This window comes from Musca vetustissima, unplaced genomic scaffold (assembly GCF_032173495.1).
Source record: "Musca vetustissima isolate MV318-11 ecotype Yass unplaced genomic scaffold, APGP_CSIRO_Mvet_v1 utg2483, whole genome shotgun sequence".
NCBI classification, from domain to species: Eukaryota; Metazoa; Arthropoda; class Insecta; order Diptera; family Muscidae; genus Musca; species Musca vetustissima.
This window is the reverse complement of record NW_026886224.1, coordinates 167,697-183,640: the sequence shown is the minus strand read 5'-3', so window position 1 is coordinate 183,640 and position 15,944 is coordinate 167,697. Positions and strand designations below refer to the sequence as shown.

At 33.8% G+C, this 15,944-nt stretch overlaps 5 protein-coding genes across 5 annotated transcripts in view; 3 read left to right on the top strand and 2 right to left on the bottom strand.

Moving 5' to 3' along the window:
- LOC133333764 (transcription initiation factor TFIID subunit 7) overlaps window positions 1-15,944 on the top strand; it is a 188,462-nt gene that overhangs the window by 145,108 nt on the left and 27,410 nt on the right. The gene's annotated exons all lie outside the window — the stretch shown is intronic.
- Window positions 381-1,217, top strand: LOC133333767 (uncharacterized). The gene is made up of 3 exons (XM_061542058.1): window positions 381-481; window positions 553-980; window positions 1,039-1,217. Exons 1-3 carry the CDS (start codon window positions 381-383, stop codon window positions 1,215-1,217), a joined length of 708 nt encoding a protein of 235 aa, XP_061398042.1.
- On the bottom strand, window positions 1,388-2,713 carry LOC133333726 (histone PARylation factor 1-like). The gene has a single exon (XM_061542015.1). The coding sequence runs from the start codon at window positions 2,711-2,713 to the stop codon at window positions 1,388-1,390; it is 1,326 nt and encodes a 441-aa protein (XP_061397999.1).
- Window positions 8,370-10,227, bottom strand: LOC133333763 (26S proteasome non-ATPase regulatory subunit 12). The gene is made up of 5 exons (XM_061542055.1): window positions 10,128-10,227; window positions 9,497-10,049; window positions 8,951-9,429; window positions 8,738-8,894; window positions 8,370-8,676 (listed from the first exon to the last, which is right to left on the bottom strand). The coding sequence occupies exons 2-5, from the start codon at window positions 10,040-10,042 to the stop codon at window positions 8,371-8,373; spliced, it is 1,488 nt and encodes a 495-aa protein (XP_061398039.1). The 5' UTR covers window positions 10,043-10,049; window positions 10,128-10,227; the 3' UTR covers window position 8,370.
- Window positions 12,308-15,764, top strand: LOC133333731 (histone acetyltransferase type B catalytic subunit). The gene is made up of 4 exons (XM_061542022.1): window positions 12,308-12,384; window positions 14,477-14,981; window positions 15,043-15,400; window positions 15,462-15,764. The coding sequence occupies exons 1-4, from the start codon at window positions 12,318-12,320 to the stop codon at window positions 15,750-15,752; spliced, it is 1,221 nt and encodes a 406-aa protein (XP_061398006.1). The 5' UTR covers window positions 12,308-12,317; the 3' UTR covers window positions 15,753-15,764.

The window sequence follows — 15,944 nt, the reverse complement described above, 5'->3', positions numbered from 1 at the left end:
TATTAATTACTATTTACGATGGAGTCAATGTTGGGATTTTGTTCCATATATATTTTTTTCATTTTTTTGACATAGCCCATTTAAAGGTATACCTCATTTCGGTTCGGCTGGATATCCCAGCTGGATTTTCTATTTCACTAAGCGTTTGCAATTTGGCATACGTTTTCTTAGATGATGACAAATATTCTTGCAGAAATAATTGTGAAAGTTTATAAAAAGTTCGTATATTTAAAAAAATACCGAATACCTCATACCATAATACTTACTGCACTAACAAACACACTAAACATATCCCACACGATTGCATACATTAGCACATTAACTAACTGAACATACTCGCATGACTTGTGTTTGTTGTCAATCAGTGTCAAACGTACGTTATGGGTTGTCCAATGGGATTTGGTGAATTAAATATTCCGTCGTCCAGAGCATTTTGGGACGATTGTGATGAAGATGAGTGTCCAAAAGTGGAGGCAAAAAAGTAAGTTCTATCAACAGGTTTTGTTTCCAAAGTCACCTTTCTTTATTAAAGCCATTCTTCTTTCAACTTAGATTACAGTTGGCATTTGAGACATGTCCCGAACAGGCTGAATGGAAAACTAAATGTAAGCGAATGCTTGTATTTGAGGGACCATCAGTAAGTAGTTTTGCAGAGGCTACATTGCTTTTAAAGGATAGTCAAAAAATAGCAGCTGTACCTAGTAAAAAATCTTCGTTGCATTATGTGCCAGCAAAGGATATGCTAATTGCCATAATAGATGAGGATTTAACACCAAGCGGAGAAATATGCCAACTTTTATTGGAGCTCTGTAAACCGGAAGAGGTCATCACCGTGACAATAAAAGCTAAAGTTGAGTACAAAACCGAAGATATCGCTGCCATACGTGATGAGATCACATTTATAAGATCGATTGATGGTACACTGAATCATATAGAAGCCTTGGAGGCACCTAATTTTATAGCTGGTGTTGCAGCAGGAAGTAAGTTCAACTGTATACATGTCTTACTATTTTTTTAATAATCGATATTTGCTTTTAGTTTCTTCCTGGCGTTGTAACGAGGGCTTGAAGACCCAGTCATATGTGGTCTACACTGACAATTTGGCATTGGATCCTTTGGCAGCCAAGCCAATATTAGCACTACTCAAAGACTTGAATATAGAATATTCATCATCTTACAAACCCAAGAAACGGGATGATTCCCATTTGTATATGTAATGGATTATATTTGTAAACAAAAAACGTTTTGTTTAGCTTTGTAACTTTTGCGGGTAATAATTAAGGTTTAGGGTAATACGTCGTCGTTTTTTGCATTTTATGTATAAAGTTCAACTTTATGCTGATTTTTATTAAATAAAATAAAAGAAACAAAATTCCATACAAATTTCTTATTTTTCTAAATCGAATATACTTAAATTAAGACCCTTCGATCTTTGCTCCAAATGGGCTTTAGAGATGGCAATAAATTGTGGCCGTTGTAGCAAAGAATAGGCCTGCACCAACAGACTACTAATTAGCATATGCAATTGAGTGTAGCCACTGCAGAACAGATCAATACCCAATTCCAGAGCTGTACCAAAATCACATTCATCTACAGCAATACTGGCTGCGGTGGCAATGGGTTGCAGCTTTTCCATAACTGCAGCTTTTACTTCATCATTTTTGTCATCAGCATTTGAGCCGGCCGAATCAAACAATTTTAAAATCCTCTTTAATTCAGCATCACTTTCAATTAGAGGCCTGTAACCCAATTGAGTTTTCGATTCATAGGGTACCACAATACCGGCACGATGAAAAGTTTTACAGACAACTTTGGAGCTGCGAGCACGACGTATTTTGTCCAAAGGATCCAACTGAACTTCACACGAGCCAATAAATTTCTGTAATGATTTCTTAGTGCTGGCCACAGTGCCGGTTGTGAATGGAGTACCTTGGAAATCCTTGTCCAAATAGTACACAAAGGCATCAAACACATTGGCGGCAATAAATTCAAATTCACAACTCTTCGTGGAGTCATTACGGGCCATTAGCAATGATTCCTTGTCATGGGGATCATCACGCCAATAACCGTAGTGTATGCCGGTACCTTTACGTACAAACACCGTTTGAAATTCCGGTGGATCATAATAGAATCTCCAATGCCGCAAATAATCACCCGGTTCGTGTAATTTTGCTTGATTAAATCTTCCCGCCAAAAATTCAAATGGCCCAACTGCCAATAGCTGAAATTGATTTTCCAAATATTTTAGAATTTCTTCGCCCTTCAGATTAGGTTTTAGTTGTTCTAAAAATTTCCAAAAGGCATAAAAATCTGGCGGCATTTCCACAAGAAATTTATGACGTATAAATTCATGGCTTTTTAACAAATTATCATATTCTTGTTGTTCGGATAGTTTAATACGTTTTTGCAACAATGCCATGTAATCTTTACCACTGATATTGGCCAATGCCTCCTTTCGCAGTTCTTCAATTTCATATTTATCCTTTTCTTCCTGCTGCGGTTTGTTGTCGCTGTTATCCTTGGATTCAGTGTGGTTTGAAGTTTCCATTTCCGATGAACGACGTTTTGTTATTGTTTTCTTCTTGGGTGATTTATCATCGGCTTCTTCCTTGGTAGTATCTGAGGCCTTCTTTTCCGGATGATTGTATTTCTGCAAATGCAATTCATTCCTTTGATAGCATTTGTCCCAATATTTGCAATCCTCTTTAGGCATTTTTTTTTTGCATTTGATGAAATTCGTATTCAACAATTGTGACACAAAGTCTTCTTCTTCCTCCGACATATGTTGCCATATGTCAATTTCACCATAGTTGGGGTGGAATTTAAAGTGACATGAGACACTATGTCTATGTTGCCACTTTCACGGGTATAATGTTATTTCTGGGGTAAAGCCACATATCGCACCATTTTGGAAAGGGCAAATTGTAGTCTATCATTTGAGTCAGGATTGGAGAGGGACCATAGTGGACCCAAATTCGATTTTTAGGGAGTTTTTCAAAAATCGAGACCGAAACCCCAGTTTTGGACTACATCTCCAAAACGGTTTGAGATAACCCCTTCATATTATCACTCAGTGTAAAGGTATTTTTATAAGCTTTAAAATTATAACCTTTTTTATATTAACTGGATCCGTGGAACCGGGTACCCGAACTTCCGGGTCAAGTAACCGGATACGTCGCCCAAGAAAAAAATATTTTTCCGTAATTAGGGTAAAATTTCCTACCTCAGAAAAATCTGATCGTTTTTACTAAACTAGAGTTAGAGTAAGTACCTTTGGGATATTTCATTTGTTCTTAATACACTATACATCATGCCGTACAGCATTTATCATAGTATGTGTAATTTTTTGAAAGTTTATTTATGTATGTGTAACACACACAATGCATGAAGAAAATCAAAATAGTTTTGATTTTGAAAATGAGCCCCTATCAATCTGGTGAATAATATTCATTTTGAAAGTTGTCAGTAAATAATTTTGTGTACAAAAATAATAAAATACCTATGGTATAAATATAAAATGATATGAGAGGTGTCCGTAAAGTGCATTTAAGCCAAAAACTCGAATAATTTCGGATTTTTTGGATTCATCCAAAACAAATTGTGGCTTTTTGATTTCTTATTGACGAAGAGAAGTTTTCCTATGTTTCACGCTTCGAGCTTAATTCTCCAATGTTAAAAAAAATTAAGTTCGGCCGGACAGAACTGTTTTATACCATCCACCGTTATATGGTTCCTATATCTAAACGTGGACCGATATTAATATTTTTAGTGGGAAATTTTACACCCATTGGATTTAAAAATATACAATTATAGACAATTCTGATGAAAAAAGTGTCCGACATTGTCAAAAAGGCGGCATATAGGTGGGTGCCGCTTACTAGGAGCTATATGGACCAATATTGATAATTCTTTTTAGGGAGGCTTTCTGCAAATGTGAATTCGAAATATGAAATTGGAGCCACTTCTGTTGAAAAACGTGCCTAACGCCACGAAAATACCGAAAAATTAAGGTACCGCTCTATGGATGCTACCCCTAAACATGAACCCATATTGATTAATTTTTTGTAGGGAAATTTTTTACCCAATGAGAATCCAAAATATCAAATTAGAGCCAATTCGGTTGTGCAACATGTTGATATTTTTTTGTAATAAGATTTTCTTCCCAAGGAGAACCCAAAATTACAGGAAATTAGGTTAAAAACATGTCAAAAAGGTTGAAATATGCAAACAATACGAATATGCAAACAATACGAATTTGTATTTTGTTATATTGGGGAATTTTATTCTGATGAAGAATATACACCCTTCACCTTATGGTGGACATTCCATAATTTGAAATCACTATTAATTTAATAAGCTATAAGCCCATAGGCGACTCAATTAAATCTCTGGCTTAAAACCGTCTATTAAAAGTATGTATATAGCAATTCAAAATCTAATTTATTAACAATAATTCTCGACAGATGTTGTTCCAAAGTTCCGATAATAAGTTAGGTACTTGAAAGTGTCGAATCCCTACCCTTCGGAGACTAGTGCTAAAGACAAACATTTTTTGGAGGTGACCTTGAAGGAAATTTTATTCTTATTCTTTTAATGAATTCTTATTTTGAGTATTTCTTCTATTAGATATCTTATGGAGGACCAAATGGTTTTCTTATAGAATACCAAAAGGTATTCTTTTAACATTTAAGAAAATGGAATATTATTTGTGGTCGATCAATTCTGGTTCGTATTTCGTTCGTTTAGATTATGGTTTCAACAACGACTAAAGAAGTGAGACAACGAATCCATGCCAGTTAAGCCGAATGGTAGAGTGCAAAGGCGTTCATCGTTTCCTAGAACCAACTATCAAGACATGTCCGTCCGAAAGTCTGCACATTATAATTTGTAATCAAAATAATTTTGCGTGAAAATGAGGTTACGCCCTGGATTGGCATCTATAATTTTTGAGCAATTTATTCCAATAAATGAACTGAAAACATTATCCTTGTTTGCTTTTCTAGCTGATCTACATGCTACAAATATGGTCCTAAAATAATATTTTCCCTTCGGACATGCTTCGAAATTGTTAGTAGTGTGTGGAAGAGGAATTAGAGAATTTTACATAGACATTAGTTATGTGGTCCGACGTAGGTAATTTGATATACTTACCGAAGTTTCAAAACACTGGTCGGGCTCCGTCCGACTGCTTTCCCTATAAAATTTACATTGGAATGGGTCAATAAGTCAGAAGTCCTGTCAGTGTAATATTAAAAATCGGAAACTGATCACAGATTAAAAATAATACAATAATAGTACATTTACATTTAACCGGATTTCGTTAACCCAGTGAGTTTCAATTGTCAATTCCTTTGCATATATGCCAAATAAATCCTCATGAAGTAGGTTAACCCGGTAAAAAGTTCTAATGTACAAGGAGTTTAAAGTTTACTTACTTATATACCCCTCGAGTGGCAATTCGCTGAAGTTCAGAGTCTGAACAATGACCGTAGGATGCAAGGAAATTACAAGTTTTTTCTTCATATTTTCAAATAATCCAAAATGATAGTTTTTTTCAATTTCCACAATTTTGTTCAAACTGACAATAAAATTTTTATATTAAATATTTGCAATAACTATGATTTAATAACTAAATTCCACTACTATCACATAAATAAAACAAGACTGAACACAATTTCCAAAATTTCACAGAAAAATAACGTTATAATTTTCTTTTATTTACATTTCGAAGGGTTGCCAATGAGAAAGCTTTAATGTAACAGAGTTGTATACAAATGTAGTTAACGCTTATCTCAATTGAAACGTATGGCGTATAACAAGAGAGGTATGTAATTTTAAATGACAAGATTTAAATAAATTGCAAAAAAAAATAAATAAATTGAGTAATTTTTCATTATATGTCAAATGAATATAATTGTTAACAATATTTGTCATTAAAATAAATATGATAAATACCTTTAATGTTTAAATTATGGCTGGTAATATAAATTGTTGTTGTTGTTGTTTTTAAATAGAAAATAAAAAATTAGAAATAAAATATCGAAACAATTTCATTTTTTTTTCCTTTGGAATTATAATTTCAAAACTGCAGATAAATCTAACTACGAAATTTTATTTCTTTAATTTTGAATGGAGTATTTTGAAATTTTACAACCTCTTGTTATACGTCATACGTTTCGATTGACGTTATTGTTGAATACATTTTTCTACAACTACGTTGTATTGAAGCTTTAATTTTTGGAGGCAAATTTTACAAAACCTTCAAAATGTAAATAATAAAATAATTTAACGTTATTTTTCATATTTTGTTGTGAAAATTTTAGGAATTACATGTTTCATCTTGCATCATGTGAAATTGTATTTAATCCATCTGCTTGTATTAACACCGCCATATGGATATCAATGGTAAGTACATAAATCATATTATATCGCTTTTCTTAATCTGAAATCTGTTTCCAGAGTTGACTTCACAGATTAAGACTTTATGAAGCCTCCAGGAACTATGGAAGATTTGAATTTTTCCCTCCGCAAAATGTTAAACGAACATCATAAATCTGGTCTTAATATGTTTGTGGAAAGGATTCCAGTTCTCTCGTTCCCTATTCCAAAGTATTTTGTGGTTCTCATTCGTCCCTGATCTCCTCACTTGGTCAAACCAATAGGATAAGTGCACCAATAGTCGTTACTTTAAGGATTTTCGCATTTCAAAAGTATTGTATAATTTGTATTAAGGGCCCCATACACTATACATCATGCCGTACAGCATTTATCATAGTATGTGTTATTTTTTGAAAGTTTATTTATGTATGTGTGACACACACAATGCATGAAGAAAATCAAAATAGTTTTGATTTTGAAAATGAATCCCTATCAATCTGGTGAATAATATTCATTTTGAAAGTTGTCAGTAAATAATTTTGTATACAAAAATAATAGAATTGTGACGGAATAAAAAAACAACTGAATTTACGAATCAAAATGCAACTTTTGGGACAAAAATCAATTTTTTGGAATAGTGATTGAAGAGTTTGCCATACCCTAGTCAATCTCACATATACAAAAAGGGGTTCATCGGCATGGCGGCATGATTTATAGTGTATGGGGCCCTATACACTAGTCAATCTCACATATACAAAAGGGGTTCATTGGCATGACGGCATGATGTATAGTGTATGGGGCCCTTTAGATTTTGAAGTCTGCTACTTTGTAGAATTTCTATAATAGTAGTAGGCATTTTTGTTGTTTTTCTCCAGTACAATATCGATTGTTGGTTGTGGTATGTTTACAATACGTAATTTTTGAAGTAATGAAAGTCTGGTGTTTGAGACAATATCTGGACAATTAAAGGTGATGTGGTCCATAGTTTATATGGCTCCACAGTCACACCTATCTGAGCTGGTAATGTTGATTTTGTGAAGATGATGTCGCATTTGATTATGGCCAAATTGTTATCTTGAAATGGTTATCATTATCGGTGTATTTTTACGTTTTGAAACCAAGGGTGACGGTTGACTCTCGGTGAAAAAGCGAAATATACCCGCTAAAAAATATACTCGTTATCAATTTAAAAATCGTTGTTTGCAAATTGGCGTTACGAAAAATTCAATGGCCAAAGTGGTTGCAAAACTTTTATATTAGAACAAAATACCTAGTAAATATCCTATACTATAATTGTTTATCTTTTATCGGGGTTCAATGAGAATACAGTGACCCTTTAATAGATGTGTATGGTAAATGGCAAAAAACCAATGAAATGGCTAAAACGGCGCGAAATTTGTTTTCTTATTGAAGAATTTTGACATTTGAAATGAAAGTGACAATTTAAATCTACTGGATTTCCTAATTCCTTCCATAAACACGGAACGTGTTTAATGGCAAATCATCATATAGGTTGTCATCTCCTTTTTATATATGTCAAAATCGCAAAAAAAAAAAAATTACGTCGCGCTTTTATAATTTAAAATTAATTAACCATAATTTATTTTGACAGCAAACTTAAAAAACATATACCTTATTTGCTGACCTTGAGTCCACGTCTGCCTCTAGCCCGCACATAAGAGTGCCGACTATTTTCATTTGCTATTTAAAAAGTACGATAAAACCCCTAATTAGTAAAATAAAAGAGAATTTATTATTTGTTGTATATCATTCAATGAATACATTTGTGTTTGTTTGCAAAAGAAAACAGTATTAGAACATTTCTTTTACGACAATTTTAAATTACATTTGAAACTTTGAAATGTTTTTAGTTTGTGTGTGTATGGGGATGTTAATTGTAAAAAACTAAACAGAATAGCTTAACGTTACTACTAGTAGATATAGCTTTTTTGAGGGATGTGGGCAAAAATCATAATATAGCCATCGACTCATCTAATCCTCCACAGTTATTCCCTTTACAGAATGTACACATTCTTCTTTGTTTATCAAATGACATGTCTTGTTAACCAATGACATTAGCTGGCTAACATCCTTTGACCAGGAATTCAAAACATCCGATGGACTCTTTTTAACTGTAAAGTATATAATTTCAGCTGGGCGATCAATTTTAACACGAATGGTATCACTGTTGGCCAATTTAGAGAGATATTCTTCACAACGATTTGTGGGTAAATTCAGCAATTCACTCATACGGGTTAAATGCAAGCGGGAATAGTACATGGCAATAATGCGTATATTCTAAAAGAGAAAATATAGATATTTTGAAATTTCTTATAAATATGTGTTTTTATCAGCTTACATGTTCAATCAAACGATCCTTTAGTTCGGCAATGCATTTTTTACCATGTTTGGTGTTCTCCTGGAACATTTCATTCTCAGCCAAAACAGTGCCGAAATCATTGTTGAATGAATCGAAATTTATCAACTCATTTGACATAAATAAACGCAAAATTTCCCTGAAAAATCAATCAGTTAAAAACTTTTTTACTTTACCCCTATTTCTTATACTTACTTGTAAACGGGAATTTCTTCCAATTTCTTATTCTTTGACAAATGAGCCATCATATCGCTTTGTTCATTGTCATAGGGTGCCAAGATGCAATACAAAACAGCGCAGATTAATTTCTCTTTGAGTTCTTTTTCCTGTTCCGGTGTTAGCTCCACCGGTGGCAATGGCTCCGGTTTCTTTACTTCCTCTTCTTTTTCCTTTTTCTTTTTATCCTCATCGCCCTTCTTTTTGTCTTCATCCATTGGCTCGGGTTTGGGTACAACGGGTTTTGGTGGCTCAGCTATGGCCTGGTAATGTCTTGAAGTTTTCAAATAGGAGGTATCGCGATCCAGACTAATCATTAAATTATAAAATTTCAATTTAAGGTCATGCTGGGCAGGATCATCGAAGAACTTGATACTGATTTTCTTGGCAATGATTTGTGTGGAAACAAAATCTTCTTTGAGTAGACAGAGACGCATTTGTTCCAAAATTAACTCCACCTGGGAAGAAACAAAGAACATATTTTCATTGTCACAATAAACACAAAGTTACTAACTACCATTTTACCTTTTCCCTCTTGTCCATGGAGCCATATGTTTCCACTTGCAATTCTTCCATGACAGATGCAGCACCAGCAATATCACCATCAGCTTCCTTTATGTCGGCCAAAATCTTCGTCAATCTGGCCCTTTCAATTTCAACATAAATTTTACCCTCGGTCACTGACCTCAACGTGTCAATCAATTTCAATTTGGTCTCCTTATCGGGAGTTTTATCAACATATGTACAACATTCCTGAATCATTTTCGAGACAGCCTGTTTCAATTGGGAACGACGACGCACCAACAAACTAACATATTCATTTAGGGCATTCCAATTACCGGCCTCAAAGCATATTTGGCAAATAGCTACCAATACCCGGGAACACGACACCATGTCGGCACCCAAACGTGTTTGTTTTTCCAGAGACAATAGCATCTCGATGGCTTCATGAAATGAGTCGGGATTCTTTTTTGCCAACTCCTTGGCAATGGGAATTTTCTCATCGCAAGCTGGAGCATAGTCGACTTCCATTTTTTGGATGCGACCTCCATCAAATAAGTAATTATCCATGCTGTATCTAGGAGAAATGAGTGGTTGATCAGAAGGAAATGTAAAAAATATGAATGTAGTATTTTTTTAAATAATTATCACATACTTGTTTCAAAAAAACTTTCAACTCAATTTGCAAAACTTTGCGATGCGGTTCTTTCAGCCTTTGGAAAATATTTTTGCTTTAATCATGCCACAGTTGTAAATTTTAGTATTGCAACACTTTGTTGAGGGTTGCCAAGAAAAGGTACTTAATTCATTTTCCACCTTTGGTGATGGCGTATGACAGAATGTCATGCATTTGGCTGTTGCCGTACTGCAAGAATCCAGTAGTTTTCATATCGTAAAGGATAATTTGTTATTGTAGAAAAATGTAGTGGATTTGTGAAATAAGGGAACATGACAATTAAAATTTATTAAAAAAATGTGAACTGCTTTGTTCCCGCATGTTTCAATAATTGAAATAAAAAGGATTTGGTATTGGTATGCATTGAAGTTCAGACATAGGTACAGTATTTTTCGGTTAATTAACCCTACGGTTAATTGGTTTCCACGCTTAATTGGTTCAAAATTCATGTCATCAAAAATAAATTTCCTTTTACTTTTCACCGGTTAATTGCACAATAATAATTGACAAATAATCTGCCATTTTTTACATACATATTTGACATAATTTGTGAAAATACTATGTTTATTGCTAAGGAAAAACTTCGAGAAAGCGTAATTTGTATTTGACGTTGGATTTTTTTTTTAAATCATTAGTAGTTCCAATTATACGTGATTACTGTTCCTCGGTTAATTGGACGAAAATTTGTGCAAATTTTGATGTGCAATTATTATTATTATTACATACCAACAAGGCATGGAGAACGACAATTGTAAATTAACATTACATTATGAAAAGGTATTTTTTTGTTCATGGTACAATTATCAAAGGTAACAGCAAATCCCAGCTGATTTGTTTCCAACGTAATACTAGTGTCAATATGAATTTGACAAATTATGTTTAAAAAAATCACCCTACAGGAAAATTGGGAACGCATACAATTTGAAATTGTTCATTATTAAATGTGCTCCCGTATTCAATTTACTCAATCTGCCTGCTGGGAAAGTTTCAGGAAGAAATTTCTTTCTTCAAGGAATAACTCGCTATTCCCAACATTTTCATATGTGTTACACATATATGTGGCAATGGCTCAATTATAGGAAAGATGTGGAAGCGATAGAAATATAAATTTGAAAGATTTTCATTCATGTTTTTCAATTTTTATTTTGAGGATTCGAAAATATTTCATTTTCAAAATAAAAATTATTTGATGATAATTTATTTGTTTGTTTACATTTTTCTGTCAAATGAGTTGACGCTAGTAGAACTTAAAACAACAAATTTCCATGTGGTTGTTGTATCGTTTTTTGTACAACACTTGCTGTTACCTTCTATTATTATACCATGTTTTTTGTTTTGATATTTAACATAAACAATTTTCCGATGTTTTCGCTTACTGAGTGACTACCTTAAGTGACTACCTTTGCAAAACAAGTTTGCAAATAATATCCATATAGAACTGATAGAACAGAGCTGTCGTCATTTTGGCACAATGTCGTAAATATGAATATGTTAGAGCCTTTTGGAAATGTCGCATTTAATATTTTTAAGACTTTTCGGTCACTTCTTATAATCAAAATTGTAAAAGTTTTAAGATTTTAATAGTGCAAGAATCAGGTTTTGTACAGTTTCTTGTTGTTGTGAAGCAAGCTTATTTTATGTAAGCTAGGCAACTCTGTGTTAACAGTTTTATTTGCATGACATTATGCCAAAGTGACGAAAGCACTGTGTTATCAATTCCACATGGATGGCATTTGCAAATTTTTTTTTGGCACGCACACACAATGAGACAGTGTCTGTGTGTGTCAACAGTACGGTTTTCATGCAGTCTCCATCCCACCTCATTCGTAAATATTTCGTTATCCTACTTTGATTTCTTTTTTATCGCTCATTTTGTCTTTTCCCCATTCAGTTGGTGAAAAACGCGCCAGAAAAGCATTCACTCGGCATCTTTGCAATCTTTGCATAAATAAATTGAATAAATTATTTGTCATTATATTTTATTTTATAATTGTGTCTTTAACATTTTGTTTTATGTCCCTCAGATTGAGAGCATAACAAATTACATTGGAAAATATCGAAATTTCTATTGCCAAGGCAAACAACATTAATTTTTGGCGCGCCAATTCTCATACATCTCACAAGCTGCTGCTGGAAGTTCTCCAAGCTCTCTGAATCGACCAGAAGAATATGGCACACATTCAGGAATATCAGGATTTGGTGCTCGATGCCGTTGAAGTGGTGGAATTTAAATTAAGTGAGTAACATTTTGGAATCGAAATGTTTTAAATATATAATTTTTGATAGTTTGATTTTTTGGTTGGGGTCACTGTGATTAGGCAGGTTCGCAAAGTCCTTTCATTGTGGCACTGTTGCCTTAGGAACTTTCAGCATATTTAGCTTGCTGAAACCTGCTTTTGGAATTCTACCAATTGTCAATTTGGCTTAAATGCACTTTACGGACACCTCTCAGATCATTTTGAAATTTTTATCATAGGTAGCCCTTCTGATGCTGATTACAGCAACATAATTTTTTTCGGGGGGAAATCAGTACTTCCCGAGATATGGGGTTCCAAAGTTCAAAAAATACCCCCACTTGTTATTAAACATATTTAAGAATACCACTCCGAAACGTTTAATTTTTTTACAACACATAGTCCTTTTGGAGCTGATTACAACCACATAATTTTTTTTGGGGGGAACTTCGTACTTCCGGAAATATGGAGTTCCAAAATTTTAAAAATAAGCTTATATTGTTATTTGTTTGATTTCAGGATTTTTTCCTTTAGGGACACTCGGATTTTCCACCCAATTTTCCACCTGTCCATAGGATAAAGTCTTAAATCCCCGGCAGAAGTCCGGCTATTTAAAAAAAATTGAAATTAAAAGAGAATTCTGCTCGCGTAGCCCAATTTTCCACCTGTCCATAGGAGAAAGTCTTAAATCCCCGGCCGAAGGCCGGCTATTTAGAAAAAATTGAAATTAAAATAGAATTCTGCTCGCGTAGCCCAATTTTCCACCTGTCCATAGGAGAAAGTCTCAAATCCCCGGCCGAAGGCCGGCTATTTAGAAAAAATTGAAATTAAAAGAGAATTCTGCTCGCGTAGCCCAATTTTCCACCTGTCCATAGGAGAAAGTCTTAAATCCCCGGCCGAAGGCCGGCTATTTAGAAAAAAATTGAAATTATTCCGGAAGTACGAAGTTCTCAAAAAAAAAAAAAAAAAAAAAATAATTAGGTTGTAATCAGCTCCAAAAGGACTATGTGTTGTAAGAAATTTAAATGTTTCGGAGTGGTATTCTTAAATATATTTAATAAAAAGTGGGGGTATTTTTTGAACTTTGGAACCCCATATCTCGGGAAGTACTGATTTCCCCACGAAAAAATTTATGTTGCTGTAATCAGCATCAGAAGGGCTACCTATGGTAAAAATTTCAAAATTATCTGAGAGGTGTCCGTAAAGTGCATTTGTTCCCGAAAAGCTAAGCTTACGACATTTGTATGTTAAGACGACAGAAAGGAAACATTTTGGACAATCAGAATCGAGGCGTCTAAGAGGATTCCTTTATATATGATTAGAAAGGGAGTTTATAAATATGTATTTCTAAAGGGACAAGTCTTGTTTAGGGACTTCACTCGGATCGCTTTGAGATTACCGTAAGTAGTCCTCGTTGAGCTGATTACAGTGATATATGTTTTATGTGGGGGAAATGCATACTTTCCGAGATATGGGCCTTGAAAGTTCGGAGCATATCTTGGTTAAAGCGGCCGTTTTACTAATGCCACAAAGGCAATATGGGTTCCACAGAGGTAATACGAGTGGAGCCCCTAAACTTGACTTAAGCCTTTCTAAATTTATCGAGGTCATGGAGCGAATTTTTTAAAAATCCTAGAAGAAAGTTTTTTTTTTAATGGATTGAGAGAAGGCTGTCTTCGTGGAGGAGCAGAAGGGATTCTTCCTATATACGAAAGAAAAGAATCTTTTAGAAGAACATATGGAATTCTTTATAAACAAACTGAAGCAGAGAGTATGGACGAGCTAACACCACAAGCTAAACGCCAGGAATCCATAAATTAACTGACCTATAGGAGAGTTTTTATAGACCTGAATCTGAAGGGAGTCTTTATAGACTATACGAATATATTTTTTTACACGAGCTGAAGGGAGACTTTATAGATGACCTGAATTTAGTCTTTATCTAGACTGGAAGTATTCATAGACGAGCTGAAGAGTAATTTCTTATAGACGAGCTCAATCAAGTAGTCATTTTAAACGAGCTGAATCAGGAAATCTTAATTACACAATAAGAAATGAGTTTCCCTTTTTAATTTTGCCCATTTCTTTTTATAGTACGTTCAAAAAATGATTTGGAAAAGGATGATATGGCGTTTCATCCAATGATGGCACATCAAATATTCGGTGAATCTGAAAGTATTTTTGGTTATCGTGGCCTAAAGGTACGAATTTTATATACGGCCGGGCCGTTACATATTTATTTGGGTATAGAATATGAGAAAAAAGTCGATGAGCTATCAAATGGTGAAATCAAAGCCGATGATGTTGTGGCAACAATAGCTGAAAAATTACCGGATGGTTGTTATTTTGTAAATATGGATGAATTCCTAAAGACATTAGATAAGGCTGATAAATTCCAACCGTTTGGTGAAAAACTAACAGAATATAAAACCAAAGATGATGAGAGCGGCGATGAAAGACATTTCGAAATTTATTATTGCAACTACAAGTGTGCATCTTTTTTGAAATTCTTTTCGCGTCTGCAAACATTTGTATTGTGGTTTGTTGATGCCGCCTCTTATATAGATGTTGATGATCCACAATGGTCTTATTTTATATGGTAAGTTATGGAAGATTTTGTGTTGTAATCGATTTTTCAAGATCTTTTCTTTTCCATTTAGTTATGAAAAATATAAAAACGATAATGGTGAAGAACTTTTTGCAACTGTCGGTTATTCCACAATCTATGAGTATTATGCCTATCCTCAACACATTCGGCCACGTATTAGTCAAATGCTAATATTACCACCATTCCAAAAATTGGGTATTGGCACCAAAATGGTCGAGACCATATATAAGTATTATCACACACAAAAGAACGTTATCGATATTACTGTTGAGGATCCTTCCGAAGAATTTCAACGTATGCGTAATTTTGTTGATTGTCGTTTGTGTATGGAACTGAAAACTTTCCAAAAGGAAGAAATTAAAAAAGGTTTCACCAAAGATATGGTTAAAGAGGCCCGTGAAACATATAAGGTAGAATATTAAAAATAATTATTTTTTATTATAAGATAATAAGTTTTGTTTTTATTTCCAGTTAAATCCACGTCAATGTCGCAAAGTGTATGAAATTTTACGTCTATATCATACCAATATCCATGACAAGGAGGATTACACAGCCTATCGTTTGGATGTTAAGAAACGTTTAAATGCTGTCTATCACAAACAGTTGAGTGACATTAAAAAAATGGAAAAGGCAAAATTGGACACAGAATGGCTACGGGCCAGATTACCTACAATTAAACAGCGCATAGAACAGCTACAAGAGGAATATGAACAAGTTGAAAAGGAATATAAACAGATTATACAAAAATTACGTGATGCCTAATTGTAATTTTGTTTTGTGTTTTTATATGTCGCCCATGCTATTATTTTTCGAAATATTTAAATTATATTTTTGTAGAATTTCTTTGTTTTTTCTGCGATTTTTGAATTTAAATTATTCCAAATAAATCTCTCATCTTATTTATTGCCCTTTCCAAGGAAGTGTAATTGAAAGTTTGTATTTTTTTAACAAGCA

What these genes read in the sequence shown, in the direction of transcription:
- LOC133333767 (XM_061542058.1), top strand. Translation starts at nt 381, where the DNA reads ATGGGTTGTCCAATGGGATTTGGTGAATTAAATATTCCGTCGTCCAGA. An exon ending in CCAAAAGTGGAGGCAAAAAA is followed by an intron (nt 482 to 552) that starts GTAAGTTCTATC and finishes CTTTCAACTTAG; the next exon opens with ATTACAGTTGGCATTTGAGA. An exon ending in AGCTGGTGTTGCAGCAGGAA is followed by an intron (nt 981 to 1,038) that starts GTAAGTTCAACT and finishes ATTTGCTTTTAG; the next exon opens with TTTCTTCCTGGCGTTGTAAC.
- LOC133333726 (XM_061542015.1), bottom strand. Translation starts at nt 2,713, where the DNA reads ATGCCTAAAGAGGATTGCAAATATTGGGACAAATGCTATCAAAGGAAT.
- LOC133333763 (XM_061542055.1), bottom strand. Translation starts at nt 10,042, where the DNA reads ATGGATAATTACTTATTTGATGGAGGTCGCATCCAAAAAATGGAAGTC. An exon ending in CCATGGACAAGAGGGAAAAG is followed by an intron (nt 9,430 to 9,496) that starts GTAAAATGGTAG and finishes GTTTCTTCCCAG; the next exon opens with GTGGAGTTAATTTTGGAACA. An exon ending in AGGATCGTTTGATTGAACAT is followed by an intron (nt 8,677 to 8,737) that starts GTAAGCTGATAA and finishes TTTCTCTTTTAG; the next exon opens with AATATACGCATTATTGCCAT.
- LOC133333731 (XM_061542022.1), top strand. Translation starts at nt 12,318, where the DNA reads ATGGCACACATTCAGGAATATCAGGATTTGGTGCTCGATGCCGTTGAA. An exon ending in CAATGGTCTTATTTTATATG is followed by an intron (nt 14,982 to 15,042) that starts GTAAGTTATGGA and finishes TTTTCCATTTAG; the next exon opens with TTATGAAAAATATAAAAACG. An exon ending in AGGCCCGTGAAACATATAAG is followed by an intron (nt 15,401 to 15,461) that starts GTAGAATATTAA and finishes TTTTATTTCCAG; the next exon opens with TTAAATCCACGTCAATGTCG.